This window comes from Dromaius novaehollandiae, chromosome 2 (genome assembly GCF_036370855.1).
Source record: "Dromaius novaehollandiae isolate bDroNov1 chromosome 2, bDroNov1.hap1, whole genome shotgun sequence".
Classification (NCBI taxonomy): domain Eukaryota; kingdom Metazoa; phylum Chordata; class Aves; order Casuariiformes; family Dromaiidae; genus Dromaius; species Dromaius novaehollandiae.
The window spans coordinates 1,702,564-1,730,218 of NC_088099.1; the positions used below are offsets into that span (position 1 = coordinate 1,702,564).

The following is a 27,655-nucleotide window of genomic DNA, read 5'->3' on the forward strand; positions in this document are numbered from 1 at the left end:
CTGATGTTGCTATATGGGGAGACTCACTAGGCTGCATGAAGATCTTTTGAGGCTGAATCTGCTGGAACTGAGTTAATCGTGAATTCTCTTGCCGTAACCACGCTCAGGAGGATCTGAGCTGTTGCCTTTTATAACTGCAGTATTTTCTTCTTTGGAGCAGACAGAATCCATCCCACGACATAAATATTGCAGCCATTGCTCTGAGGGAGCCTCAAGCCTGAAATTATATATGTAGTTACTTCCCTCCTTGCTCCCCGTGATACAAGGGCCACAGCATTGCAGAGCTACTAGGTAGCTCAGTTCTGAGTGGGAAGTTGCTGATCTTTGACCTCCAATTTTGGCTGGAGAAATCAGTGCTCAGGTTAGACTTTGGTTTTTCTCTGTTTCCTTTGGACTGGATTCAGACGCTCAGCTTTGTTGATCTCAAACCCAGAGTCCCCCTCGCAGGGTCTAAGAGGGTAACTTTGAATAGCTGCGATAGTGGATAGTGGTGGCTTTGTCTCTGCTCCTCCACTCCATACTCTGCTATAAAAACATCTGCTGTCCCTCAGTCCTGGAGGACTAGTTTTAAAAATGAACACAATGAAAACTGGGGAACTTCTGATCCTCTGAAAAGCAATGGCTGTCTCTTGCTTCAAAAAATGCTCACCTGCCAAGCTCTGTTCTTGAGAGAGATGTTGCTGAAGTCACCTGCCGGATTTTGGGAATGGGAAAAGTTGTGCTCTCATTTTGTCTGGTGCTTCAGTAGCTGCTTATGCAGCTTTCTATGCCAGAGCGATGCCTGTTGCCACTAACAAGTTTCCTGAAAGGGATTTTTACGTCTCCTCAAGACTAATGAGACGTGCTTGCCTCATTAGGTTGTTGGGAGGATCAAAGGAGGCTCCACAGCTGTCTGTATCTCTTCGCACGTAAGGTTTAAATTTACAAACAGCAGACTGCTGCTTGGAGTCCTTTTATGTTCTTTAACTACTTACATGCGTTCAAACCCCAAAATAAGTCCATCTGGTAGTCCCCGGCTCCCTGTCTCTTTTGAGGGTCTTCCCATGGATGAAGAGATCCCCCTGGAACAGTTCTTGCGCTGGAAGGCAGACCAGATTTATCAGTCCTGCTGCAGTTCTTGGTGTATTTATTGCCCTCAAAACATACATGAAGGGATCACAAACCATACACAATGGATCGCTGTTTCATTCTTATTGCTTTGAATCATATGAAAAAAATGTAATGATTAGTGGCGCTGGGCCTTTGCTGACAACTTGCAGTCCTTTCATTAGATGATTTAATGACTTAAAAATGTGAAGTAGTAGGGATTGAGAGCATCAGGCAAGGACCTGAAAAATAATTTGTACAAGACACGTGGAATGACTTTTTCTTTCATCCCTGAAGGTGCAAATCATACCGTAAAATTGAGTCTAACTCTTGTGCAAGCATCGTGATAGATTCTAGGATCCTACGTACTGTTTTATTTTTAAGATAGAAGTTCTCTGTTGCTAGCTTAAAAAACAGTTAAAATATGCTGAATCTTGTAGTAGTGTGTATATGTATATATATATATATATATATATATATATGTATATATATATATATTTTAATGCACTGGCCTATTAAACTCATGAGCGTATAATCATGGGAGCTATAGATAGCTACCGCTAAGATTCCTTGGCACGCTTGTCAAGCAATGCCGGTACTCGACAACCTGACTTTCTTGCGTCGCGGCTGGTCGGGCTGGTTGCCCACCCGTCGCCCTGTCCCCCTCTCCTGCCGGGCCCCGATGAGCCGCCCCCCAGCTCGTGCTGTTAATGCTCCGACTTCCATGGGAGGTGTTCACCAGCCGCCTCTGTCAAGCAGAGAAAAAGCTTTCCTGCTGTTAGTTTGCGAATTCATGTTGGTATTTCAGAAGTTACCCCTTGCTGAGGAAGGGAAACTGTTCCTGGTTGGAGGCAGTGTTGAATTCTAACGGCTCTGGTTTTCTCTTTGCAATTAGATTATGAAGACGCTCGAGCTCCTGCCTATACCTAATAAGAACATGTTGGAGGAGAGCAAAGTGCTTCCGATTATTCAGCGCTGGGCTCAGACCAAGACCGCTGTCCCGCAGCTCAGCGAGGGCGATGGCTACTCGAGCGAGAACACGTCGCGGGCTCACACGCCGCTCAACACGCCAGATCTTTCCACCAAGCAGAGTGCGGAAGGTGACACGGATACCCCCAAGAAGCTGGTGTTTCGAAGGCTCAAAATTATCAGTGAAAACAGCATGGACAGTGCAATCTCGGATACAACCAGCGAGCTGGAAGGAAAGGAGGGCAAAGAGGACCTGGACCAGCTGGAGGGTACCACCACGGAGGGGTCAGAGGAGCAGCCCCAGCAGCCGGAGATCAAAGCTGCCGTTGACATTCCGGTGGAGAGCAGCAAGCCCCAAGCGCTGGAGCTGGAGGTTGAGCCTGAAGCCGAGGTCAAAGAGAGCAACGGCGCAAAGCTGGAAGAGCCCCTTACCATGGAAACGCCGTCTCAAGATGAAGAGGAAGGCGTCTCTGATGTTGAGAGCGAGAGAAGCCAAGAGCAAACCGACAAAATTGTGGATGTGAGCGATTTGGCTACCAGGCTGCTTGACGTCTGGAAAGACCTGAAGGTAAGAGGCACCCTGTGGTACCCCGCGGCTACGCCACCTCCGCTTTCGTTAAGGAAAATGCAGAGGTGTGTGCAGTCCAGTACAAACGAGGCCGAGTTGTTGGCCTCTTGGTAAATGCTTGACCACCTAAGACTGCCTTTTCTACATAAAGGGCTTCTCCAGGTGCTTTCCGTATATATCCTTTCATTGCAAACTGCCCCGTCTGCGGCTTGCGGTAGACTTCCAGGTGCTGGTGTGTCGCACGCTGAAAGGAGCAGATAATTCAGTTTGGCCACCACAAAGACAACTTAGTCATCCAGTTTTTAGGCCCTTCAGGGGAAGGGCGACTCTTAAGTGGTTGAGGTTCACTTCTCAACTGGTCAGAAAATAAGAGGCTAGCGACAATGCGGCAAGCAGTTCTGGTTGAAGTGGCCTAGTATCCGTCAGCGTTGAAAGAAGTAGACTGACCATCTACTCTTAAATTCAGTTATCACAAGATTGTCAGTGTTTCCTGTTCTGTGAACATCTGCTTTTCATCGCAATGTATCCAGAAACTGATCCGTTGGCAATATTACAGTCTCTTGATACTACTTTTAGTGCTGGGTTAACCTCTAAGTGTTTGCAGTCCATGTTTAGATCAGGCAAATGTCCAGATTTGTGGATACTAATCCGAACCTTTAAAGATAGCTAGAGTATGCAGCAGCTTCATGTTTCGCTTCCATCAAGGTCTTTCTAGAGTAGATAACTTCTTTAGGAAAAGGATTTGGTGGCTGCTGGTTGCTTTCTCTACTCCGGTGTCAGGCAGGCGTCTCTTGAGCAGTGCAGGTGGCCTACTTGGGCAGCTGATCTTTGGCCGTCAGCTTGCTTTGAAATATGGGACGTTCCAGTAAGCTACTCGAAAGCTTCAGGCATTTTCTGGTGTTTCTTTAGGACTTCTGAAACTCCTCACCCATCTGTCGTTCCTATGGGATTATATCCCTTGCAGGAGCGAGGAGGAAGGGAGCTTTGCTTTTAAAATGTAAGAGTAGCATTTGCTGAGGATCCGGCAGAGGAATCCAGGGCACTGCCTGGTGCTGGGAAGGTGCTGAATCGGTGCATTGTAGGACCTGTCCCTCATGCTTTCCAGCGCCAAGATAAGAAAAGGGAGGAGAAGGGGACCGTTGTAACGTCTCCCTGCCGCTTCCCTACAGCAAAGATGCAATCGCGTCCTTATTAGAGTCTTCCTGTGCTTCCACGCGGCGTGAGCTCGGTGAAGACGATAGCAGAGGTCTTGTGCCCTTCTCTTAAGCAAACGTCCGCCCAGTTTTAATGACTGGAAGTTCTCTTTAAGCAAATTTACGCTGGGCTGCATCATGTGGCTAAGGAGTGGGTGTTCCTCTTACGGTGGCCAATGAGTAATGCTTTGGAGGAAGCTATCAAAAATAACGGGTAACACACATAGTGCAGTGCCATGTCCCGATGGTGGAGACCACGGTGAGCTCTGAGCCCAGGAAAGTTCACTTGTGTCACTTCAGCTACCATAGCTGTAAACATTCACATTCATAAAACGTATCTACAGATTTATGCAAGACTTAGGAGAATCCTTACTTTTATCTCTGAATTTTTCAGAAGAATCTGATACCCTCGAGCATTTATAGAATTGTTTGACCGTGATCATGTATGCCTTAAAATCTTAGTGGGAGGAGAGGTGAGACTTCGCCATATAAACGGTGAACTGAAATATGTTTCTATATAAAGAGTTAGGTTGTGTTTCTTGTTTTCGTGCCCCCCCCCATCCCTTTACCAAGCGGATCTGTGATACGTTAGTTACCAGCTTTTAATTTGCAGGCTTTTAAGATTTGTGTGGGCCTTAGGATTATTTTTAATTTCTTTACGGGACACTGTCAGGTTGAATTTATGGTTAAATTGAAACAAAGTCCTTTTCCATACATTACTAATACCTTGGACTGTTTGAACTGAAAGCTGAACTAATTCTTCATCCTATACCGCTTTTGAGTTATATTGCTTTGGACTGCACGGGTTCACTCTTCTATCTGTAACTAGACATTTTTGCTTTCAGGATCCCACGTTGCAGTGTTTAAACTTCAAAACAGCGCAGGAAAAAATGTTTAATAGCAAAAAGCGTGAAGTTTTGTGAAACGTGCGACTTTTCTAAAACGTGGGTTTGGCACCAAATTTGATCTGACAGTGTCGTGTTATCAGCAAGCGCCGACTCCCAGAGCGCTTGTGTTTCCTCTTGAGCTTGGAGGAGGTCAGATTTGGGGCGCTGGGGGCATTTGCTGGCACCCGTGGTTAGCTGTGGAATCATTACCCATCACACGCTGCCGCGCCAGATGTGGACTCACATCTGCTCTGTGACGGCTCTCGGTCGGTTATAGCGTTCTTCATCTCCTATAACTGAAAGGACGCTAGTGACCGTCTGCAGCGCGTTTCTGGTCTTAGGGACGCGGGTATTTATCGCAACAGCTAGCTTCGTCCCCAGCAGAAGTGATCCCGTGCGCCTGAAGTCAGGATCATGCCATAGGTCTGAGAAAAGTTGTTGTTCTCCTGCCAAGTGTCCTTGGGGAAACTGGGACCTCTGGGTGCATCCTGCCCTGTACCTTGCCGGGACGCTAAAGAGTTAACTGCTTCTGTCCGACTTTCACCTCTTAAGATACTGGTTTCTGGGTTAATTTGCCAGGCCACCGTAACGCAGCCCCAAAATGGCTGGTTCCTAAATGAAAAGACTAGCAGGAGGGAGACTGCTGCACCTAACGGCGCCGAGCTTGAGCTCAGAGGGGGCTGGATGGTCACCGGAGCTCTTAAAGGCCATGGGAGGACTTAAGTCACCCGAGTGGAAAGAAGGTGCCTTTTCCAGCCCTGCCAAGCTTTTCACAAGCTGGTTTTGGTTGAGTTGTGGTGCTGGACGGGTGGGCGGGAGGGTCGGAAACCTCGTAACTTAAGCTATGTCCTCCCCAGTCTTGCTGATGACCCCCTTGTAATTTCAACCATTTCCATCCAGCTTCTCAGGGCAGCAAGGAGCTTGTTAACATCACCAGCTGACCATGTGTCTCCTTTTCTCAACTCCATTTTCAACTCCGTGCTGAAGAAGGGAGAGAACATAGCGTGCATACTGTGAAGACACAGGAAGATGGTTGGGAAGCTGGATGATGCATGAGAAATATAATAGGTGAAAAGAGGACAGAGGTGGTTAACTCGGTGATGCCGACGTTATTTTGGTGCGTCCATTGCCGGCAATGGACGTCGCTCCGGGAAAATCACAACTCCTGGCGTGAAAGGATTAAGTGAGCTATTTTTTTATATACCTCTACACACAGGACAGCCGCCCCGGCTTGCAGGGCCGCCCGCCCCGGCTCCTTGGCCCGCGAGGAGCGTTGGCCGCTCACACATTACCCACCGCACCGCGCGCGCACACTGCCCGCCGGGGTACGTTTTCAGCCTGGGCTCGTGCACGCAGTTGCTGCTCTCCGAGGAACTGGTGCACCTCTTTGCCCGGGCTGAAAACGGGCTCCGCGGGGCGAAGGCAGCGGTTCAGTGCGGCTCTCCCGCGCGCCTCAGCCCGCCCCGCGCTGAGGACCGCGCTCTCGCGCACAGGACCGCGGCAGGTAAGGCCCCGTGGACTGACGCATGTAGTGAAACACAGACGGACGCAATACGTGGTGTGATGGCTAATGATTCCAGTGCTTTCCCCTGTTGGCATCTCAGGAATGAGCGCGTTTTAGCAGACACTCTCCAGACCGAGCGTGGCAAGGGGGGATGCAAACCGCTGATGTCTCAGATGTGCAGACGTGAATGCTGTTAGGAAGCTGCTGTGAAACTTCTCTCAACGAAGCCTTTTGAGGGCTTGCGTTTCAGTAGCCAGGGCTGAGGGGAAGAGAAGTGTTCAGCTTTAACTCAGAGTGGGCTTTGACAGTGCTGGCATTTTGAGGGCAGTCTGGCCATTAGGGTTTCCTTGCCATTTACCTAAAACCAGGCCTGCAGATCCTGCAGCTCCCCCATCCAGAGCAGAGGCTTTAGACCGTCTTTGGTTGTTTAGACACCTAAAGTTTGTCACTTGGAGAAGCCGAGTGCTCTAGAGAGTCTCACCATGGGAACAGAGCTGGCAACGGCAGCTCTGTTCCCAGCCTTGTCCGTATTAGCGTGATTTGAGCCCTCTGTGGTGCAGGTGGGACTGAGCTTTTGGCATTGTGCTTCACTCCTGGGTGGGCAGATAATGTCCTCACCTTTCTGGGAAGGAGGCAGATAGGACCTTATGGCTGTGAGGGTCTGCAAAGCCTGTCCTACTAATTGGAGAGGTGTTTTTTTAAGAAAAAGCTTTTGAGGGAGCCCAGCATCTTGGGTTTAAAAGGTTTTAGCTGGACACTTCTGGCCTGAGAATTATTTAGCAGTGACCTGGAATTCAAGGCTAAGATATTATCCTGGCTATTTGGCTTAGCCAAGGTGGACTTTCTGTTTTGCAATCAAAGCGGCCTTTCTCCGGAGTTAATCATTAGCCCAATCAGGGATAGCAGGACTGGGATGACCCAGACAAACTGAACTTTCTTCTTGCCCTGAGATCAGTCTCTCCAAATCACGTCTGATGCCTCTTGATAGGGCAGCGTTATGAAACGACTCTTGCCCGTCCCATTTGCAGGCTAGCTGTCCTGGAGTGACCGACTCCTGCGCCAGTGCACACATCCCACCCCCGAGTGAGGACACTTCTAATTGTATAACAGCAAATCATAGTTTGTGACAACAGTAGGCACCGGCGAGTGGCCAGGCTGCTGCTCCTGGTGAGGTTTATTGGCGTTTACGTGAGGACGTCTTGGTGTTCTTCTCCCTTCCATACCTTGGCATCATGCTTGCATGCATGGCGGGGCTGGAGGGAGGTATGGAGGGAAGGTGTTAAGAGGAAAGAAGGAGAAAGGAAGTGCAGCCGTGAGCACAGACGCACAACCTGATAGGGGACAGATTTAGTTGTGTCATGTTGCTTCAACAAAACAGAGCAAGAGGTTTGGGGCACTTCAGAGCAAGTGGGGTTGGATGAGAGGGGGAAAGTGGCCTGGAGCCCAAGGAAGGGAGTAGCGGTGCTACCTCTTGATTCGCTCGGCAAAGTGAACTCCAGATGTACTATTTCCTTCTGCAGCTGCTCTTCTGAGTGGCTTTTGCTTGTGTTTGAAGTTTAGAGGTCATCACCTAACATAGCCGTTGAGGTCGCGCGACTTGATTCGAGTCACTTCTTCCTCCTGGCTTTGTAATGAGGTGCAGATGGAGTTTGAGAAGGCAGCTTGCAGGTAGCCTTCGCTTTGAACGCGTCGGCCCTGCCAAACGGGGCAAACCCCCAAGGGCTGCAGGCAGCTCTGCAGCTGAGCATCCAGCGGTGCGATTCATTCCCCACTATCCTGGGAGAAAGGTGGCCGTTTCCCATCGGATCGTCTCCTGTGCCGGTCCTGCTCGCATGCCAACGTCGGCCCCTTGACGTGTTCACCCAACATGAGCCTCTTCCCTGCTCAGCAGCTTCTGCCCCGTAGTGCTGCTGTTTCCCTGCTTCGGTCTTTGGGGTCATGCGAGTCCATGCCATTGCTCTTCCAATTTTGTCCCATTAAGTGAAAAATAGTTGGCAGCTAATGGGCAGATTTCCAGAGAGGATTTCACTACGTGCAGCCTTCCTTTCCTTCTCCTGCCACTACGTCCTCCGAGACTTGAGATCACTGCAGTTCTCCTTCCTTTCTTCGGTCAAGGCTTTGTACGTGCAGATAGACAGCCTAAATTCTGTTCTGCCTTTGTTTGCAACAGGCTTCTTCCCATCATCCTTCTTTTCATATTTAACTTTCTGTGTAACTCATTAAACACTGCTCTCAAAGGTAGAGAAGCATTTGGACTTTGTTAGTGGCCCTTGCTTTGATTTAGCGGTTATGTATACTCAAGCTAGCAGCTTCCGTTTCCAAAAATAAGAGAGGCTTTTGCAATTCTCCCTGGCTCGCATCTGATTTGGTCACCATCTGGTTTTCATAGGATGCTTCTGACATGTTCCTCCAGAATATGCTCGTTGCTCTTTCAAAGACTCGGCTGCCTCCGCTCCTTACCAGACCGATCCTGGTGGTTCTGCACCCAGTAGATGCGTGCATAAATCCTGTCCGGCAAGAGTTTGCTCCCAGGCAGCAGTTCGTAATTAGCTTTTATTTCACGCTGCCCGGTTCTTAGCTCGGACGGTTAATTCGATGAGGCAGATCTTGCCACGGATTCACCGGTTTCCCACTGCGGTGCCTCCTTCACTGTGGTCGCAGCCTCATGCTGCGGAGGAAGATGCTTTCCCCATCGAGGGAGGGCATATGCTTTCTTGCAAGTTCAACCATCTTTGACCTTGATGCTTAGAGTCAATTATCTCTGTTTAGTCGGAATAGCTATAAATACTTGAGTGGCAATAAAAATGTCACTTTATTTCTTAGGTTCAGTGGCTGCATTTTGGAGAGTGAGCTATAGCAGCTCAGTGCAGGAGCGGGTGATATGTTGTGTGCAGCGCTGTGCCCTTCGCTTGGTCCGTGTCTGCCGGGTCCATTTGCGTTAGGTGGCCCCGGCGTCCTCCCGTTCCCATTAACCATCCTTCCAGGAGTTTCCCATAGCATATTCTACTATTTAATGGGAAAAGTCTTTTTTGGAGCTGGGAAGTCCGATCTAGTTCACCTCTTCCCACCTCTTGTGTGCTGCTTTATCCTTTAGCCGCCCTAGCTGGTTTGGCCATACTCTTGGGCTTCAGCAGCCACTTGTCACAGCTTTTCGCCTTCCCTACGGAGCGTAATGCCGAGCGGGACACAGCAGGGAACGGGAGACAGCGGAGCTTCCCCTTGCTTTGCTTTGTGGTGCATCCAACAACAATTTGTCGGTGGGGAATGAAGTAGGAGAGAGAAAACAGCAGCGGAGAAGGTCTGTCGCTGATGGCTGCCTTTGGGTCTGCAGGAGCAATGTTCATGGTCTGCCCTAGCAGCTCCTTCCAGTTTCGGATAGTAAAGGATAAAATCATCCCAGTCACTTAATGGCGAATAAATAAGGTAGCACGGTCCCTTACGCCCCTGCGATTCAGCTTTTAAAGGAATGCTTCAGTGTCCTTGTAAGAGCTCTCGGGTGCTGCTGTTCTGCATCTCCAACCTCTCGAAGGACATCACCTCTCTACGTGATGGAGCTTGTCTTGGCTGGGACAGATTTGATAGTATTAGGTATCCTGTCCCAGCAAGTTCCTCCTGCATCTGCCCCCAGCCCAAACCGAGTTACTACATCGTTTCTTTAGATTCAATTAAAAACACCCTAAGGACATTGCACTTGTCCGGGAGAGTGCCGGATGGAGGGGAAGAACCGCGGAGGGAAGTGTCCCTGGTCCCCGTGCCGCCTGCTCCCGTCGCGCCCCCCTTGCTGGGGCCGTTCCTTCCCGAAGGATGCCGATATAATATTTTTAGATGCTTAAGCTGCCGAATCGTGTTTAGACCCAGCCCGCGGACACCGAAGGTTAAAAATGCTGTTCAAGCTAGCAGATGATTGTATCAGGCAGCATTTAAAAAGATGAGAGTTGCAGAAAATACTCCAAAGCAAAACAGCTATTTGACCCTATAAAAACCTTAGCTAAGATGACTTTTTCCCCTTCTTTTGTCTTTTTTTTTAAGCTTCGGCGGCACTTCTGAAGCAGTTGTCACTTGTGACAAGGCCACAACAGGACTCCTTATACTTTCATTTATTTCACCAAAGGAAAATATGTTTTCTTAGCCCGCGGGGCACGTGCTTTTTTTAGAACAACAAAATCATACCGCGTGACTCTCAAACCTGGGTGCTCTCGTTAAATGTCGTGCTGGAGGTGAGCACGTTGCTGTAAGGCGATGTATAGCTGTGCCACCGGACAGCCCGGCGGAGACGGCGGTAGATTAATTTCCAACCAGCTTTCAAAAATAAAGTTGGATATTTAATATTTTAAGAGAAAATATTTTGTTTTGCTAGGCAGTTTTCTTCTGACAAGCTGTGAATAAAGCTGGCTGGAAGCTGACGGTGCTCCAACCTCTTGTTTTTTCCTGCCAGCCTCAGAAGCGACCTCGCTCCTCCCCAAACTGGGGAGTGAAACGCCTGCAAGCCTGGGGCTTTGGTCCCATGGCCACTGGTGAGCGCTTGGGGGGCTGAACTGGGCAAGAGCAGCGCAGCTGCCCTCCTCCGTTATTTCTGGGTTTTTTTTTTAGAGGACCAACGCTGCGTATGGTTGAGCATCGCACGCTCAGGTCCAAGCCAAGGCTGCGTATTTTCCGAGCGTAGCTAAGCTTTGAGTCTCAAGGTAGGAGCAGGCAACGCTCAACATCGATGGGAACAACAGAAGCAGCTTTTGCTCCCCCAATAACTGTTTTATGGCATCGAGGCATCAAGGCGCGCTTGGTGCTTTTTTGCTTTGTATCAAGCACGAAGAAACGACGTCGTTCGAAGGCACTGATGGTTGCAGGCTGGGACCCCGGCGGTCCGTAGGGTCCGTCTTCGCTGGCTTTCGGCACAAGCACTTGGGTTGCTCCATCTCCAGCCTTAGGAAAGCATGAACCCTAGCCAGAACCCAGGCCATCAGAAAGCAGGGCTCTTGGCACGTGGCACTCGGACAGTGTCTTTGTGCCCATACGGTAGTGCAGCTCGTACAAACTCGTCTTCGAGTGCTTCTTTTTTGGGACACCGGCCCGTGCCTCTGCAGCCTCCATCGAGGCCGTGTTTTCTCTCTGCGGCTTTTCGTGGTTGGTTTCTTTGCTCTTATTTCCTTTCACCTGACCCTGTCGCTTGTATTCAGCCAGAAAAGAGCTAGTTCATCGCATGCTGCTCTCCAGTGACCAGGTATCATGTTTAACTATTCCAGGAGAAGAGCAGATAGCGAGAGCTTGATGCCCACTGGAGCTAGAGTAACTTTTTTCTGAGCTAACAGCACTTGGACAGCCCGCAACACTGTAAAATGTCTGTGTGCAAGACGCATTTTAATCAACCGTTAGCTGCTGTAGGGTCACTAGCATTACTACTATGATAAAATATTATTTTCACTTCAAGTGTCAGAATATTTAGATTGAAAATGCAGTTGAGAACATGTTGGTACTTACAGAGCTCATTCCATCATCTGCAGTGATGCACAGTTGTTTAACATGTCATCGAGATAGCTGTTGCTACACGTCTAGTGGCGTTTAACGGGGACGCCGGGCTCTGCGTGACGATCCCGGTCTTGGCGTTTGCAAGACCAGGACCCTCGGCGAGTTTTAATCTCGGTTCCCGAGCCGTGTCCCATTCACCGCATGGGGTAACTCAGCGAAGCCGAGCGAGGGGAGCGCAGGGGCTGCCAGGTCCAGGTTGAGAAGGAGATACTAGATCTTGACGGGTACGGAAAGGCCGCCTTGCTGCCTCCTGTGCCGTGTGCTGTACTAAGATGTAAGGTTTGAGCTTTTGAGGTATCCAAGTACAGTATTGGCATGTCAGATCTTTCTCCTGCCTCTAAAGACCAGAGCAGTGTTAAGCTCCTGCAGTTCACATGGGTTTTGTAGTAGTCCCAAACATGTCGTGAACTGCCCACGTATTTGAGAAATGGTTTCTATCTCAGGTAGCTTGAAGTCTTAAAGAAGTGCATTTCAAATTAGCAAAATGCACCGAACTTTCTTCATCTGAGGCTCTTTTCCTTCCCTCTCTTTCTTGCGCGGGGTCTTTACATGAAGTTGCAAACAGAGCGTTGGAGGAAGAGTCATAAACCTGGGACCGGTGGGCACCAGAGAAGCAATAAAGTATTAAACGTGGTGCAGCACCCCTTATTAATCCCACTTCATGAAGTGGCACCTTCTCTTCAGCGGTGGTGGACAGCAGTGGCTCTACCTCCGGTGGGTCTGAACTCGGAGGAGGGTAGGGGTCTTAGCGAGGCAGAACAAGCCGCAGCTGAGGGTGGCCCCGCTCTTGGGGGAAGGACCAATGCACCACGTTGTCTGAAGCAGAGGGGCTTCTGCCACCTACGTCAGAACGTAGCAAGGACCCAACTCGAACGCCGCTCCCCCTGCCCGGGGGTTTGGAGGGCCGTGAAAGGGACCCTGCTCCCCATCAAACGTGCAGCCAGAGCACGGGCACGGGTGAAATCGTGGTGGTGGGTGGCGTGGGATGCGGGCAGGGTCCCTGCCTGTGCAGCCCAGGGGTAGTTCAGGCAAGTGAGAAGAAGGATGGAAAGTAAATACAGGTTTTTTCCAATGCAACACATTTATAGATCCTACAGGATAATTAAGGACGAGCTTAGAGGACGTTCTAAAAAAACGCTTGCAGGCATACAAAACCTAGTTAAAAACCCAGCCGTGTAACGTAAGTCACCAGTTCAGCAGAAGCCTCCTGCCATCTCAGACCTGTTCTGCCAGAAGGCTTAGAGCAGAAGAGGTGGTGCTGGGACTTTTAAAATGTGACCTGCCTTGAAGTGCAGAAATGAATAAACACGTTTTTTGTTTTAAGTATATGACGTAGTCCCAGGGATTCAGTTCGCACTCAGATACTAGAAGGTCAAAAATATATCATAAGTGATGGGTGATGGTCTTAGTCTTAGCTCTGTTGAAGAAGCTTTGGAAGGGATGAAGGGAAGGGATGCGGGGGTGGCAGCTGACCCAAATGCAGGCGAGGAGCTTGGGTGGCAAACCGAGGACCTGACTTCAAGGTCTCAGCTGTGGGCACAGGCAGCGGCACCTTGATTTTGCATGGTGGGCGTTGAAGAGCTGCGACGGCCAGGAGTCTGTCTGCTTTTCTTTGGACTCTCTGTGCTTGCTTCGGCATTAAGGGCAACCAAATGCTGTGCGAGGGCTGGGCAATCATCTGCACTCCCCCCAGGTGCTCCCTTCCTGCCCCGGCTGCTCTCGTTATCAGGAACCTGTTTATTACTGCGAGGTGCATGGGGAGGGGCTGGTGACCCCGTTTCAGACGTCCCGGTGATAGATCAGCTCAGCCGCCTGTCCTGGAGGTCTGGCTCTAACCCAGCTCTCGAGGGCCTCTGCCTCCTGCGTTGTTTGGGCAGGTTCAGGCTCAAGATGAGTTTGCGAGAGCACAGAGCTTCACAAGACCTCTGCTGCAGGTACGCGAGCAGGAGGCATGGTCTTCAGAAAATAAAGCAACTGCAGGGAGACGGGTGCTACCACATCATGTTTCTTCCCTCCTACTCTGGACTTTCCCGATCTTCTTGAACTGTTTTTTTTCTCCTCCTGCCTCTAGTTAGAAAAAGGGACGTAAAAAGTCCCTGGACGTTAGACGATCTCAGGATGGTTGAGGTTGGAAGGGACCTGTGGAGATCATCTAGTCCAGAGGCTCCTTCCAACCTCAACCATTCTGTGACACCATGGGGCTGCTTCATACACGAAGCTAAGGGGCAGGCGAGTTTCCTTAGTAATTGCCGAATATCTGGGCATTGACCGCTCTTCGAGGGAGTGCGTGGAGCTGCGGCAGGCGGTGCGGTGGCAGCACACGCTCGTAGCTCTTCTCAGCGGCGGTAAATGGATGCTCGAGTGAAAGGGTTCAGCTCAGTCCTCCAGAAACTTGCCCCACGTTTTTGTGGCCGCAGCCGATGGTGCCCCTGTCCCAGGGAGGTGACTCCTGCTCCTAGAAAACAGCTGAGATGCGTGGGTGTGGAATTCTGTTCGCAAGGGCAGGGGTCAGCGGCTGTAGACACCCTTTCGAAACGAGTGTTTTCTTGGGAAGAGCCTCTGCAAAGTGCTTTTGCTTTTAGCCTTGCTGGGGTGGCGCAGCCCTTGGAGACTGAACTGGAATCTGTGCTGGCTTCAGCATCCTCCACTGTATTTCACCTAAATCCTGACCGCAGGTACACCGGGACTGACGACAAAATAAGAGGCAGGAAAGCGTGATTTTGCTTCTGGAGGGTAGCTCTTCCCATTGCAAAAATCATTCTTTCTCTGTCCCCGCAGACCTCCGAATGGAGGTGTTGATAGCCCCCGAGCAGGATGGCACGCTCAGACCCCGCTTGGATCCATGCTCGGGTCATGCTTGGGTTCCTGAAACAGGGACTGGAACGCCTGGTACAAAAGCCACATAAACCGATCAAGTGGGAAGTGCCGATGAGCGATAATACGTAGAAAGCACCACGATGATACATTTAAAGACTGAACTTTGCTTCAGGAGACCACTTTCTTTTGTTTTACAATTGCGATTGGATTGCTAGAGTTGCTAGAGTAGCATGTTATGGCCCTCCCAGCCCCGTAGACAGTGGGACTGTGCTCGTGTGGCTGCCCGAAAATCTGACTCTGGTTTGTGGGTTGTTTTGCAGGAGGTGTACCGAATCCCGAAGAAGAGTCAAGCAGAAAAGGAGAGCAGCGGTATGTAGTCACGTTTTTTCGCATATCACTCTGCTCCTACAGAACAGATTCATTTTCCTGGTGCGTCCCATCAAGCGAGGTTGTCCATTTGGAGCTCCGTGTTTATCATCGGAGGCCGACATGAGTCGTACTGCAGCGGGACGTGGCCAGCCTCGTTTGGTTGGGGGCTGCACGTCTCTACTAGAAGCAGCAGCTCCTGTCGTAATGTGTGGAGCGTAAATAGAGCAGACGAATAAAGTGGGTGAAGCAAAACGTCCGTATGGCATCTCAGACAGGAGAGTGGGAGTTTTTTACCCTCTTAGTCAGGCTCTCTGCAGTACTGCAAGGGCTGAACTTGATCTTCTGAAGCCTGTAGCCTCATCACGAATCCAACATATGATGGTATAGCTGATGCCTAAGCAGCTCCTGGTAGGAGAAATCAGATTTACTCGTAGGGAGAGAAGAGCGTGCTTTAAATTGGAGTTTCTTACTCAGTACAGCGTCTCTTCTCTTCACGGTATGTAGATGCTCTTGTCGCTCCCAGAGCTCCGGTCTTAACACCTGCGGGGTCTCCAGTTGCATATGTTGGGCCACGGTTGCCTTGGACGCTCTGATGTCCACGCTGCACGTTTCAAGGGCTGAGGCTGTTCCTGGCACGGCACAGCGGGCTTTTGTGTGTGCACCCATATAATGACGATTAAGGGAACCTGGAGGTGAACTTCTGGCATAAAGAAGCACTCTCCAGCCTGTCCTCTTATGGGCCATTTTTTTTAAATTTAGAGTTTTCCTTGGAGCATCTCTCTTTCTCTCTGCACGCCATCATGTTAGTGTACACCAGGAACATCAGTGCATTATCAGAGACGAGATGAAATGGGTGCTATAAACATAATTGCTCTGGAAAGCTTCTGTTTTGGGTGAGAGCTCCGTAGACCCAGATGTAACAAAGTTCCCTTCTGGGTTTCGGTGGTTAACTGCAGATCTCTCTCCCTTTCCCACTTGCTCTTTCTCCTCACCTGAAATTACCTCCGAGGCTGGAAGCGAGAGTGTGGGGGACTATTTGGGCTTTTTGAGCCACCGGAAAGCTCCGTAGGCGGTTTGCAAGGCTCCTGGGCTGGGCTCGCCGGGGGTCTGGTCCGCCCCGAGGCGGCGAGCAGGGAGGGCAGGAACGGGGCCTGGGAGGAGATTTATTGTCCTGTCGACACGGCCAGATGCCAGTCAGCACCGCTTCGTCTTAAAAGGGGTTTTTTTTGCAGTAGTAGCTGTGTTTACATTATATATGAAAGCGCGTGCGGTGCCAAAACACATCCCGCTCGCTGTCGAGGGCGGTCGTGGCAGACGCTGTCAGCCGCGCTGGAGGGACGAGTGACATAAATGTGGCACAGCTTTGCCACACACCGTTTTTCTCCTCTTGTTCAGAGCTTTTTTGCCTCCTCAGCCAGGGGCCCGTCAGCTCTAGCGCTTTCGGTGCGTGCTCCGCATTGGCGGCAACGTGCTGGGGGAAGGTTTTGGTTCAAAATAAATTTTGCAAGTGGAGAAGTGCTTCGAATGGTTCGCGTTAAGATCTGAAGCCACTGTTTATTCTGTGGCAGAGATGTCCTCCTGAAAGAACGGGAGGAGAGGACACTACAGAGGATCTAAAAATAAGCCTGGTGCATGTTAATCCATTAGGTAACGGTTCAAGAGCAGGAGAAGGGTCTAAAACAGAGTTTAAAATGGAAGTTTCATCTCAACCATACTGTCGCCCTGAGGCTGATAGGGAGCAAACTATAATTTGAATGCAGACTCTTTTGGCTGATGTAGAGAAGCTGAGGGGAGAGCTAGAAATACACTGAATTGTAACAATTTTACCCATCTTCCTTAACAGCGGACCGCGGGAGAGAGGCGGCAGGCCACAGGGATCAGACCCCTACTCCCAAGAATCCCATCCTGAGCCGCGAGCGCGATCCCGAGAGGCAGAGCCAGAGCAAGGAGAAGAAGAGGCGGCGGGATTCGTTGTCGCCGCCGTCTTCGGCGTACGAGCGGGGGACGAAGCGGCCAGAAGACAGGCAAGTTGTCCAGGGCGGCCTTTGCGGTGGAGCCGGCGGCGCCGAGGGTTTGGCTGCCGCGTTTCGCTTGGTCGGAGAGCGCTGAGCCTGTGTAGCCCCTGCCAGGAAAAAATGGGAGCGGGAAAAGGACGCTTGTGATCTTGGAAAACATACAGGGATGGGGAAAAAAGGTTTCTCTTGGTTGCTACCGTGTGCATGGTGAGTTGTGTTCCCCGCCGGTAAGGATGCTTGCAGGCATGCTTGGAGGTGCAGAAGCGCTGAGCGACGTGAAAGCTGGCCGGGAAGAATAACACAAGAGTTTCTTACCCGGTTCGCCAGCAGCAACACTTCTCTGTCACCGTTTCTCCTGCTTTCCCATGGCTTCGTCACACCGCGTTTGCAGAGAGTGTCTCCTCAGCCTTTAAAAACCTCGTGGCGGTTTTGCTTTCTGATTCTGCATTGCAAGCGCTCAGTAGTGCGATTCCCTCTTTGCCCATAAAACTGCGAATAGCGTTGCCAGCGCGCTGGAAGCAGGAAGGCGTCTCGGTTCCTGGCCTACTTCCGTCCTTCACGGCGGGTTTAAAATTGGAAAGCTCTTTCTAAACACTGCCTTTGCAAACACGCTGGCGAGCAGATAGGGAAAACTTTCCTAATACCGTGCTGATGAATAATACAGAGATCAGAGATGCTGTCAGCTTCTTTTTATTTTTTTTCCCCCCCGTGATTGTAAACCAGCTTCGGTTTCTGTGCTTACAGCAAAGGTGAAGTGGGCATTTACAAGCGCTGGGAACCGCGTGACAAATTATTGCAATGTAGAAGTCATCTTTCACCTTAAAGCCAGCCAGTTCCTGTTGAGGAATCATGCAGGAGGAGAAAATACTCTTAATTATCGGAGGAGCCTCTCCTTGCTGCTGGGTTTAAGCTGCTCGAAGGGTTAGGACAGGCTCATTTCAAATAGTGACTGTGAAACTTCCTTGCCTGTTTGTGCTTCCACTACCAGCTATGTTTTTTTAAAAAAAGGGTACCACCTTTTTAATCACACTAGCAGCACTTCCACTATAATTATTTTTCGTTGTTTCTCTCGTATATAGGATGCCAGTTATTCTTACTCGAAAGTTCCTTATTAATTAAGAGAAGGAAAACACTGTCTTTTGTTTCAGGGAGACCTTAGATCGTGTTAAAGGCAGTAGGATTACCAAGGAGTCGCGGTTAAAACAGTCGGTTTTCTATTGTCTCTCTCAAATAGGATGTAAAGCGACTCAGTAACTGCAGCACAATCGGGGTGAGTCAGCCAGCCAGGCACACTTCTGTCCTCGTGTGAGCTCTGCTGGAGAAGTCTGAAATGTCTGCGTAAAAAATAAGACGTAGATCTCTAATACTGTAATTATCCATTTGGAGGATGGAAACATAGCGAATGACTGGGGGCAGGAGGAGGGAGGGATGAGTAACTGCGTAAAGAGACGGGAAAGAGGAAGAAATAAATAGAGTGAAATAGGCTGTATGGAAAGAAAGGGTCTGTGGGGTGAGCGGTCACACGGCACCAGGGCTCTCCAGGGACACCCCAGGGACCCCACGCTGACCGTGTCCCCAGAGCGCTGTGCTTGGTAGCGGCTCTGCACCAGAGCAGTTCTCCAGCAGCCTCAACGCTGAGCAGGACTGTTTTCCTAGGTGATGGATGGCGTGGCCACTTCCAGATGTTGAAAAATCTCCTGGTAGACTTGAAACCATGGGATTTCATAAGAATACATATTTTTTGCCTTCCGGTTGCTTCGGGCTTGTAGCTTTTCCCATCTCCTCGTTTGAAGCGAGGGGAACCGCCTGCCCCGCTGAGCTGCTCTGTGCGTTAAATCGTGCCAATAAGCAGCACGGAGAAGGGAAAGGCCAAAGCAGGCTGCAGGCGAGCAGCTTTCCCGAGGAGGAGCATCCGTGTTCTCCTTCAGGTGCACGCGCCGTGAGGTTTCCTTGGGTGTTAGTTTGGGTGAGAGGTGGAAGAGTAACAAGAAAGATTGCACAGGCCAAAAAATAAGGGTGGAGAGAGGAGCAGAGCAGACGCGAAAGCATCGCCGGCTCGGCCCGAGGGCAGGGTGCAAGCGGGGTGAGCGCGTAGGTGGATTTCAGACAGCATAAGTGGCAGGAGAGCAAGAAAAAGCAAATTTGACGGTGACACTGAACAAATTCGCAGAGTCGCAGTCGCCACCGTCCTCGGGGCAGAGGTGGGGACCGAAGGGGCAAAGCTGGCTGGCGATTTTCTCCGAGGAGGGGAGGCTTTGCGTGCAGTCCTGTCCTCTTGCCTTTCTTTCCCGTCTTGCCACCGCTTGCCTTTCAGCGGGGACTTTCTTAGCGGAGATGCAAGCTTTGGTGGGCTGCAGCCTGCCGTGCCTCGATTTTCCTGCCCGTTCCTTCGCCCAAGCAGCCCCTCACGTCAGCTCCCTAGGCCAGCGCCAGCAAGGACTTTAATTATTTAAATTGAACTCTTTGTGTCAGTAAGGTTCGTATTAACAGATCCTTGCAGCTACTCTGGGAATGCGACCGAGGAACCGAAGGAACATCTTAAGTGTATGTATTGGTAGCAATGTGCTTTTGATATGTAAATCGAACACATGAATATGAAGTTAGTCTATTAAGTATATACTGGATGCTTTGTAGAAGCCGTTGTACTTATGGCTGCAAAGCATTTTTGCTTGTAATCCCTGTTTTACCACACTCATAACTTCTCAAAATATCCACCTTTCATCTGAAACTTTCCATGTTTGAGGAGGTCTGATCAAAGTTCTTCGGCTTTTTTTTTTTTTTTTTTTTTTAGCTCCTTGGAAAAGTCGCTCCAGCTGCTCTGCATCTCCGGGTGAAAATTCTTAACTCTTAAAAAGGATCCGTCCGCACTTCATTATTTTTTAAGCTAGAGCTGTGGTCTAGTAAATAGCGTAACTCTAAGCAGAAATCTGTTGTTTGTAATTCCATTGTTCTTAGTAACGTCTGCGAGCGGGTCTGGAGCGCGGCGCTGGGGACGAGCCGTCCGCAGGCTTCGGCGCACGGGGCTGCTCCGAAGCTCTGCCTGCGCCGCGCGTTTTCTTGGAGCGAGGAAGATGGGGTGTTTTCGCCTGGCGCGGCTCGGCATTCAGCGAATGGTTTTCGCTCGCTGAAAGCCAAGCAAAACAAACCCAAACCCCTGCGGGCCACCAAGCCCAGAAATGCCAGCCAAGAGAGATAACGTTGGTGGGCAATTTGCTGCAATCTCGCCGTAGTGTTGACTGAGGTGTTCCTGCCCGGGCAGCTGAATGCAGCATAGTTTCCATTTAGCTTACCCGGCTTGGGTTTCCTTCGTGTCACTCCAACGCGGGCTGGACGAGTTACACAGCCAGCGCGGAGTGAACCTCCCTCATTCTGCCCTCTCCCTTTGGGTTCCCGTTGGCCTTGGCGTAGCCCTTGTTGCCTCCATCTCCTGGGTATCGCTCGCCGCTGCCCAACGGTCTTCCAGACTCTGCAGTCTGGATCGCCGTTAGCTCCCGCGGTGCCAGCACCGAACCCGAGTCAGTAAGTCCAGCAGAACTTGTTGGCCCTGACCACGTGCTCAGCTGGTGCCATGGGCTTCTCGCTCATGAGCGAGCTGGACCAGAGGATGTTCCTCCTCTCTGTGAGTGGCCAAGCTTGGTCAGGAGCTGGGCCAGAAGATGTTCCTCCTCTCTGTGAGTGGCCAAGCTTGGTCAGAAGCTCAAAGCAAATGAATAGTTTTAGCAGTTCGTCCTGCTCTTGCACTTGTGCCGCTGTGGCTCCGAATGCCACCTTGCTGCTGGAGGACGTCTCGGTGCCCCAAACCTGCGTGTTTCCAGGCACGTCTCACAAAGCCTTTTCTTCTCCTTCCGTTCCAGGTATGACACACCAGCTTCTTCGAAGAAGAAAGTCCGGCTTAAGGATCGCAACAAGCTGTCGACCGAGGAGCGGCGGAAGCTGTTCGAGCAGGAGGTGGCCCAGCGGGAGGCTCAGAAGCAGCAGCAGCAGCTGCAGAACCTGGGCATGGCGTCCCCCCTTCCGTACGACTCCATGGGCTACGGCACGTCCCACCACAGCTTCATCGGCTACCCGCCCGGCTACCCCATGCAGGCCTACGTGGACCCCAGCAACCCCAACGCCGGCAAGGTGCTGCTGCCCACGCCGAGCATGGATTCGATGTGCTCGCCGGCGGCCTACGAGCACCCGCAGACTTTGGTTGGGCACGCGGTGGAGCCGACCTTAACGACGCCGCAGCCGGTACCAGTAGTCCAACATGTAGCAACGACGATGGAGGTTACAACTCCGCAGTATGTAGCACAAAGCGACGCCGTGGTCCATCAGGAACCGAACGTGGCCGTCTTGTCCATGCCTGCCCCGGGGCCGGTGCAGGGCCAGAGCTACGGGGTCTGGGACTCCAGCCAGCAGACTGTCGCTGTGCAACAGCAGTACTCGCCAGCCCAGTCCCAGCCAGCCATATATTACCAGGGACAGACCTGTCAGACTGTTTACGGTGTGACGTCCCCTTATTCGCAGACGACCCCACCGATCGTGCAGGTAATTCCCAGGAGAAAACGCGCCGCGACATCTCGAACGCAGCATGTCGCAAACCCTCCGCAAAGCAAAGGGTGGCAGCTTGCAACCTGGAAAGCTGCTGCTTGTGCCCGTCACTGGGGTCCGTCCTGGTGGATGAGGCTGCCTGGAACCATCCTGTTTTACACCGTTATTAAGCTGCACTAGCGCTACTTAGATCATTTTCCATCCAAGATGCTGAGAAAAGCACATTTATGAGGTTGTTTGCTGTGCACAAACTGCGGTTCTCAGTCAGTGGGACCGAGCAGGAGGTAACAGCTGGGCGGAGATTATTTTTAACCTGTTCAACACAGGTTATTTTTTGAATGTTGATTCCAATGAACAGATATTTCTGGGTAGGAGCTTCTGCCCTCACAGAATACAGTAAAACGTGAAGGTGCTAGTTGTCAGCAGACTTTTAGAAACAGGAGCTGGAGCTCTCAGTTCTTGTAAACGCAGATTGATTCCTCAGTTGTGGAATGAAAATCTGTGCTGGGAGAGGTCTGCAGGAAAATGAGCCTCTTTAGGGGATCTGCTGCCCCAAATTGATGGCAGAGCGAGAGTGGGGGGTAACAGCAGAGGCACAGGATATGGGTTCATGCCATTTGTTACAGCTGAGTGGTCTCAGTTTTCCTACCTGTTATCTTGAGATGACTTGAAAAACCAAACAAATCTTCTGTGTCAGTTCCCTTCCAATTACACATCTCCTTTGGCCAGGCGCAGCCTGGAGCTCTGAGAAGTCACGCTTGAATTCATCTTCATTAACAAGGGTGTAAGCATTTAGCTGGACGCTATCTTGCTGATGCTTAGCCCTTCCTGAAAGTGAGATGTAGGCAATTTATGGCTCTTGGGCTAGCAAATAGGCCAATCGTATGTGAAGATCACATGCCAGAGTCCAGCATGTGTCAACGGTTAGTACTGTCTGGTTTTGATGTTACCTTCCTTTAGTTCTCAAAGACATGAAGGTTTTTTCCCCTTAATGTAGCAGTCAAATTTGTTTCCCTTACTTTCCATAAAATACACCCAGGTGGACACAGGCTCTTGGCATCAGGGCTGGTGCTCTCGGGTGGTGCAGAGATGATCCAGTCCTCTTTTTTAAATGCCTGGCTGTCATGCCTTGCTTCAGGGTCAGACTGCTTGCCAGACGTAGAGCCAACCTGGCAGAGACTCCTCGAGCGTACCTCTGCTAGGACCGTCCGGCCATTTCCCCCAGTCAATTTGGTGGAGTGGTGGCCCCTTGGTCTCTTCTGTGGCACACAGATCTTCTGAGGACCGAAACATTGTCTTGTCGGTGTTTGTGTTTGATGTAGGGTGTCTGGGTAGAACTTGCTATAGCTGGGTGGTTTGGTGGCTCCTCATCTTCTTGCCTTCAAGACCTCATGGAACGGTCCTTGTGGCACCAGTCTGCTTGCAGCCCTGTTGGTCCCTGCCTGATCAGCTGGGCCTGTGTGGGACATGGAGACTGAGCTCTGCCCTTGACTTTGGGGAGGTCCCATCAGGTCAGGGCTCAGCAGCGCGAGCTGGTCTCTGCTGGTCCGAGCTGCGCGGAAGTGTGCTCATCAGTGCTGCTGTTCTCACCAGAGTTCCCATCGCTTTCAGCGTTGAGAGATGAGCTCTCGTCTCTCTTGAAATGTTTTAAAAAGAGAGGCAAATGTTTCTCTTGCACTAAAAATGAGAGTTCTCCAAGAGTGCAAGATGCAGACAGTATCTCCCGTACGTGTTGCAGCATGTCTCCTAACGTCGTGTGCACACGGGGAAGGAGAGAAGACCCCTGTGCTTCCTTGGGACTAGCAGTTTAAGGGAGAAATCACAGGAAGAAAAAAAAAATATATTTTCCACTGTAAGTTATAACTAATAGAGCTGATGAATTTTTAGTACAGCTATCTTTCAGTCCTTCTCAGCTGCCCGGTGTGACCTTTTGAGGCAGTGCTTGAGCAGGTCACTTCGAAGTTACCCACGGTGCTTTCCAAAGTCATCAAACAGTGTAGTTACACATGGATGAGGGGCTTAGCTCCGTCTGAGCAACTCTGGCCTTTTTAGTGACATGGGGAGAGCTCTTGGCTTCTCTGATTTTGATTGCAGAATTTCCAGTGATAATGTATTGATTGAAGGTCTTGGTGACTTCTTTTCCAGTGACAAACGTCAACAGACTGTTTGATTTCTTGTGTTTCTGAATTTTTCCTGGCTTGTGGCTTTGAGAGTTGAAGATGTCTGTTACCAAGCTTCTGTTTCCTTCTCTCTCCTGTATAGGAAACAGTTACAGAGATCATGGGAAAAAACCTCTTAACCTTCTGGAACGTAATGTCTGGAAGGGAAATTTTCTAGGTGTTTAAGCACTTTTCGGTTCTTCCTTAAACCTTCTCCAGTCTTTGTGTTTTCTTTGGACAACTGAGAGTAGACCAAGGTGCGTTGCAGTGAGGCTAAGTGGAGCCGTAAAACCCTTCGAGGTCTAGTTTCTCTTGCTCTCCTTGCACATCTGATGACTGGGTCAGTCTTGCTGGATTCCTTATTTTGTTCAGAATTGCTTTGCTTTTTCTTCTGGAATTCATTGCTTATTTGAAGTAAGTAAGGGTGGATTTGATCCGGAGCAGTAAAGGATGGTATTTACCCAAAGGATGATGTAGGACTTCACCAAATACCCTTTTCTGTGTGTCAGCAAGACAGTTTTGTGCCTGATCTTTCTTTGGTGCCAGAAAGTCTTTTTACTAATACTTTGTCATTGTGTATGGTCTTCTCGGTCTGCAAGTATAGACTAGTTTATAGGCATTTAATTGTCCCAGTGAAAAGACTGAGAGATTAAAAGCTTCAAATTCAACAGAGGAGCAGGGCGTTATTCCTTGATAGATCTGCGTTCCCCTGAAGAACTGCTGTTTCCCTAGATTTTGTGTTGGACATGGGAGACAGCTTTGAAGATGTCTTGAGTGATAAGGTGTCGGCTGTGCAAGTGTGTCAGTACGAGAAACGCTGATGCCCTTTTGCTGCGCAGGCTCTGAAATACCTGCTGTTATTTAATCTATTGGAAGTTTTATTCATGATAAACATGCTGGGGACAAGAAATAGGTTGTTTTGCTCACTGTTGCACTTTTTTTTTTGAGTAATGAGGGAATAACTGGCCTGAACCAGGAGTTTCAATATTTTACATACTTGAAAGTCTTAGATCTTTGTCCTTCGGGAAGAAATGCAGACCAGCTAAGTAAAGCCTTTCCAGTTCAAAGGAGTTTAAAGCTGAACTGATTTATTTCTCGTGCTCCGTTTCAGAGTTACGCACAGCCAGGTCTCCAGTACATCCAGGGCCAGCAGATCTACACAGCTCATCCGCAGGGAGTAATAGTGCAGCCACCGACAGCCGTGACGACTATTGTAGCAGCCGGGCAGCCGCAGCCCATCCAGCAGGTAAAGCTCAGCGCGCAGGCGGGGTGGGATGTTGGTTTGCTGTTGCTTTGCTTGATTCCTGGTGACGCGAGGAGGTGATGGTGACTCCTGGATGACCCAAAGCGTTGGCAATACCAGCCAAAGGAGTTCCCATGCTGCGGCGTGCTGGTACCGTTCGATCTCTGGACTGGTTGGGGGCGTCACGTCCTGGATGACAAATTTTGGAGGTTCTGAGCCCATGTGCAGGTCTCTATCCACCAGCACTTCCTCCAGCACATCCAAGAGGGCCATACGTGGGTGAGCGCAGTGATATATGGGAACAGTCTGAGCTGGTTTTGCCGCTGAAGCCCCTCTGTCGTAGGCAGTGGCCTCTTTGGTGTTTGTGCTGGGCCACTATGGATGGTTTAAGAGCAGTGGTGCCAAAGCAGCTGTATTGCTACGTTCAGGGTGTGAACAAGTGATGAGGAGCAAGTGAGAAACATGACGCTTGTCATGTCCACTTCCTTGGACAACTCTGATGTCATTTTTAAGTTTTACCTTAAAGGGAAAGTGGTCAGCGCTCAGCCGTCTGCTTATGGGCTCCCTTGGACGCTGGTTGAGCAGAGGCCAGGGAAGGAGAGGCCGGCCGGGTGCTGGTTTACGCGTGCACACCGTCACCCCCGTAATGGGGCTCTCTCCAGTACCCCTTTTTTCGTTCACTCCTTTTATGGTATTTTTAGCCAGAGCTTGTGGTGACCAATAACCTCCTGGACTTGCCGCCACCGTCCCCTCCAAAGCCCAAAACGATCGTCCTCCCACCCAATTGGAAGACGGCCCGAGATCCAGAGGGAAAGATCTACTACTACCACGTGATAACAAGGTAAGCGTCGCGGCTGGCTCGGGCCGGGAGCTGGGTTGCTCAAGCGCGGCAGCGCGGAGGAGAGAAGTGGATGTAGCTGCAGCGGGAGCTGCTGGGTGCTCATCCCTCAGCATCTCGCCCCAAAACACGTAGCAGACAGGGTGGTGCTGATCAGCACGGCGGTGGGAGGCTGCAGTTGCTCAAAGCTTGTCCCTCACCCCCATAAATCTGCCCCGGGCACAGAGCTCCGTTCTGCGGGAGCAGAAGTACAACGTGTTGCACTGATGTGTCGCAAGCGACTTCCGTGCGAACGGTGACTTCAGCCTCCCGCGTTTCTGAAACAGTGAAACGCACTGAAGATTTCTAGACAGTGCGACGCTGTCGGCCCTGAGTTGTCTTCTGCACGTCTGGCTGTGAAAACCCATCAGAGCATCCCTGCAAGCAGCATCTTTCTGCCCAGCATCTTGGTCAAGCTCCGTTTATTTATTTTCAGATCTTCTGCTGTTCTCATTGCTCTTTTGGCTTCTAAACCTTGTTCCCTTTTCTTACCTGTCCCACAATCCTCCATGCCGTGTGCACTGCCAGAACGGCACTGCTGTCCCCAGCCCTGAATGCACACCGAGCGCCCACAGATAGAGGCCTTGTACGTCCCTTGCTCTGTAAAATACCTTTGTGGCTTTGGCAATAGCGCCGGACAAATAAGCCCGGTCTAAGGAGTCTTTTACAGCACTTGAGAGCTTTGTGGATGGAACGGCGCGTGAAGGCAAGGTCTTTGGCAGCTTAGGCTTGCCGTGATTAGTGGTGTGCAGCATCAAAGGTTTTTTTTCCCCGCACCCTCACTTTTTCCATCTTTAAGCCTCTGGTTTATTCTTGAGCAAGAAAGGAGAAGAAGTTCATTTTCCTAGCGGGGTGCTAAGTGCTTTACCCATACTTTTGTGATCTGTTCTTTAAGGTATGCCGGTTTTGGATCAGTGCCTGTGAACGTATCTAAAAGGAATAGCGTGAATTTTACACCGTTTAAAAGGGTTTTTTTTTAAATTTCAAACTTCAAGAGAGATCTGTGTGGGAACTCACCTGCTTTAAGGGTTAAGCCTGCATTTTTCCATACGAATTCTGACAGTGTCTTGGTGTGGCTTAAAAAGTATTGTTGCTCGTATTCGTTTTTTCTGCATCCATTGACCTTTTCCATTTCCTGTTAGTTAATACTTTTTCCTGCTACCTTAAAAGTCAGAGCTGCACCAACAGCAAAACAGGAGGCTTTCCAAGCCCCGGGAAAGGAAGAAAACACGTACACGGAGCGGGGATTTGTGCTGTGGTTTGGCAGTCTCCCTGTAAAATGAGGAGACGCGACCGAGCCTTACCTGCTGCCGAGGAACACCTCCTCCGTGAGTCCTCCTCCGTTACACCAGAAGCCATTAGCTGAACACAGTTAATCTTGAAGTTTTTAGAGGCGTCTGCTGGAAGATCTTGGTAAATGCTTCTTCTCATTGCATGTCTTAAGACAGGACAGTACAGCAGAGGAAAAGAAATCTTACTTGTCAATACGCTTTTCTTATTTTAATATCTCAAGTACTTTCCAATCAAATAAAATCCGGTTGTGTGCCCTCAGGAGTATTCAGTAGTATCTAGAGTATTCAGCAGTATGCTGAAAACACAACGGGCTTGCTGAAACAAGCCGGCTTTCGGTTTTCCCCGCAGTATTTCTTGACAAATAAAAAGACTTGGAGTGCGATGAGCTTTCTGACTATGGGTCAAAAAACCCGAGAAACTCAAAGAAGCGACTCCTTCCGATGCAGGCTTTCGGGTTTTCTTTGTCTTGTCGGGAAAGCCCTGGCTCCGCGCAGCCACCGAGTCGGAGGTGGAAAATAGTTGCTGCGTTAGGTCACCTCCGCACCCGATGGGGGCTGGTGAGGATCAGCTCTTCGCATCCCTCTTGTTTAGTCTGCTTCTCGGCGGTTCCCGCTGTCTC

General features: G+C 50.3%; 1 protein-coding gene across 2 annotated transcripts in view; it reads left to right on the forward strand.

Annotated features, from left to right (window-relative positions):
* The window catches only part of SETD2 (SET domain containing 2, histone lysine methyltransferase), a 66,076-nt gene that overhangs the window by 34,127 nt on the left and 4,294 nt on the right, over nt 1-27,655 (forward strand). The window contains exons 12-17 of one of the 2 annotated variants that reach the window (XM_064505629.1): nt 1,982-2,623; nt 14,868-14,916; nt 16,760-16,940; nt 20,786-21,461; nt 24,735-24,869; nt 25,568-25,707. In XM_064505629.1, the coding sequence (XP_064361699.1) occupies nt 1,982-2,623; nt 14,868-14,916; nt 16,760-16,940; nt 20,786-21,461; nt 24,735-24,869; nt 25,568-25,707 (1,823 nt within the window). Of the gene's footprint in view, nt 1-1,981; nt 2,624-5,603; nt 5,887-14,867; nt 14,917-16,759; nt 16,941-20,785; nt 21,462-24,734; nt 24,870-25,567; nt 25,708-27,655 lie in introns of those variants that run through there. The other variant, XR_010387511.1, reaches the window with a different exon arrangement.